The sequence below is a fragment of the Triticum dicoccoides genome, chromosome 2A (genome assembly GCF_002162155.2).
Source record: "Triticum dicoccoides isolate Atlit2015 ecotype Zavitan chromosome 2A, WEW_v2.0, whole genome shotgun sequence".
Classification (NCBI taxonomy): Eukaryota; Viridiplantae; Streptophyta; class Magnoliopsida; order Poales; family Poaceae; genus Triticum; species Triticum dicoccoides.
In genome coordinates, this window is record NC_041382.1 from 681,101,061 (window position 1) to 681,103,426 (window position 2,366).

At 52.6% G+C, this 2,366-nt stretch overlaps 1 protein-coding gene across 1 annotated transcript; it reads left to right on the forward strand.

Moving 5' to 3' along the window:
- The first annotated feature begins 216 nt into the window (after window positions 1–216).
- Window positions 217–1,620, forward strand: LOC119358103. Its single transcript, XM_037624803.1, has one exon. It carries the CDS (start codon window positions 217–219, stop codon window positions 1,618–1,620), a length of 1,404 nt encoding a protein of 467 aa, XP_037480700.1.
- Window positions 1,621–2,366: the final 746 nt, after the last annotated feature.

Genomic DNA, 2,366 nt, shown 5'->3' on the forward strand with positions numbered 1-2,366 from the left:
GATATATATCGTCCGTGGTTCATTTAGTTTGCGTGTAGATACATTTACACGTTCCAAATCTCAAGCGTTGATTGTGATTGAGACGATACGTACGGCTCGTCATAAGCTGATCCTTTCCTTGGAGCTGTCTGTTGTAGCTAGGTCGTGCAAGGGTACCGGCCGCCGGCCTAGACAAATCTATACACAGATCGATCCATCCATCCGTAACGGAGATCGATGGCCAATGCGCGCGTACGCCGCGCCGGCGGCGAAATCGCGGACGACATCCTCCACGACGTCTTTGAGCGCCTGCCGGGCTACCAGGACCTCCTCCGCTGCGCAGCCACGTGCAAGCGATGGCGCCGCCTCGTCACCGACCGCGCCTTCCTCCGACGCATCGGCCTCTGGCCGCAGACGGCGCGCCACCCGTCCACCCTCGCCGGGATCTTCTACCAGATCACGTGCCCCGTCGGCAAGCCCCGTCAGAAACACGGCCAGCCTCCGGAATTCTTGAACCTTCAGCTCGGGGGAGCGCATGCTACCTTCAGCTCGTTCGTCCATGGTGCGCATCTCACCTTTGGATCATTGGTCGACAACGACGACGGTCTCTTCGCCTACGCAAGGTCACTCGCATCGCGCCGTGGTCTTCTCCCCGTGAGCATCCTGCTGCCTACCATGTTCCACGACATGCACGGTACAGGCGCCCGTGATAAGATCCAGCTGGTGGTATGCCGTCCTGTGGTCGACAAGCAGCGCAGTCTTCTTCCATTGCTTTCCTTCGACCTAAGTGGATCTTTGGACTGGCACCTCACCGGCTGCGCACTCCTCACCGACGAGGACCGTGGTGTCATTGATTCTTTGGATCAACCACGACAACGGTCGTCGTTTCAAGTGCTCTTGACCTACACCGGCGACAATGGGATCATATATGTCTACATGTACTCCTCTGCCACGGATACTTGGAGCACGCCCACCAAGTTTTGCCAGGCTTCACAACTCATCAGGTGTGGACCATTCGCCGGCGTTGTCACCCATAACACCGTGCACTGGTTGTACAAGGACAGGACTAGTTTCTACACGCTCAATGTAAACGCTATCACCACGGATGTCTCTCTGACCAAGATCCTGATCCACGTCGAAGCTTGTCGACAGTGGGGGCGGGTGTTGTTTCCGTGTGTCTCCGGGGAAGGAAAGCTTTCGTTCGTGAGTATGCGAGACCATGGCATATTAGTGCTCTGGACCAAGCAAGAACAAGATGACGGCGGCTATGGCCGTGAGGCTAGCTTAGGAGGGTGGTTGGGCTCCGACCTGATAAATCTAGGAAGCAAAGACGAAATAAACAATGTCTTCTACGCAGAGAGGAGAGGTGCCATGCTCATCGAGCGGTGCGGTGGTTCTTTTTTCACCGTTGATCTCAAGAGCAAGGAGAAGGCGTCCATTGATATCAAGGGCGAGGACATGGAGCCTCACAAGGGGTATTATAGGTTTCCAATGTATCATTGCAGTAGTACTTGGTGTAATGGAGTCTACGGTAGGTTCGATTTCATCACGCCAGTATTGTACGAGATGGATTGGATGATTGACCGTGGCATGTTGTCCGCCACTGATCAGAGGCTAGATGAAGACGGTTTAATTCAATAATTTGTACTCAACATGTACCTAGGGTTTAGTATTTTGTAGCTAGCTAGGATGGGTCCGTTGTTGATCCGGTATTTGTCTTGATGGATCACCGGGGTTCTGGATACTAAACGATGCATGGCAGACATTTCATTCAGGGTAGGTGTGATGATTCCATTTGTATTCACTCCCACTCCGACTATCCTATTTGGCTCAGTATGTAACTGAATTTTGTTTGTTCCTAAAATAACTGAAAATGTTTACCATGAAACCCCGTGCTACAATGTAAAAAAAATCAAGTTGACGCAACAATGTCAACTCAAAGCAGAATATCGTGAACGAAGATCACTTCATTTGTGTCCTTTTTGTGATGCAACACACGTCCATGGGAGCCAAATTGAGCATCGAGCGGCACATATACGGTTTTCCTGCGTTCAAAGTGTTGCTCATGGAAAAAAAGTGTTGCGGTGTTGCTTAATAGACAGATCACACCATTGCCACTCCATCAGACTTTCATCTCTCCCAGCTACGGGGAGATAAACAGCCGATCCGAAAATAACGCTGGCCCCTGCGTCGCTCTTCCTGGGCGACACGGGCGGCGCCACCGTACCCCAGCCTAACTTTCCTTCTCCTCCCGTCTATCCATCCCGCCGTCGCCGGAGGACGCCGCCGGCGAAGCTAGTGCGGCTGATGGTGGTGGCGGGGACTCTTCTTGTGGTTCTTCTTCTCGATGTCACGAGGACCCTGCAAAGAGATCGAATCAATCAAGC

Bases quoted from the DNA above. Each gene is read 5' to 3' on its own strand.
- LOC119358103 (XM_037624803.1), top strand. From the start codon at position 217: ATGGCCAATGCGCGCGTACGCCGCGCCGGCGGCGAAATCGCGGACGAC.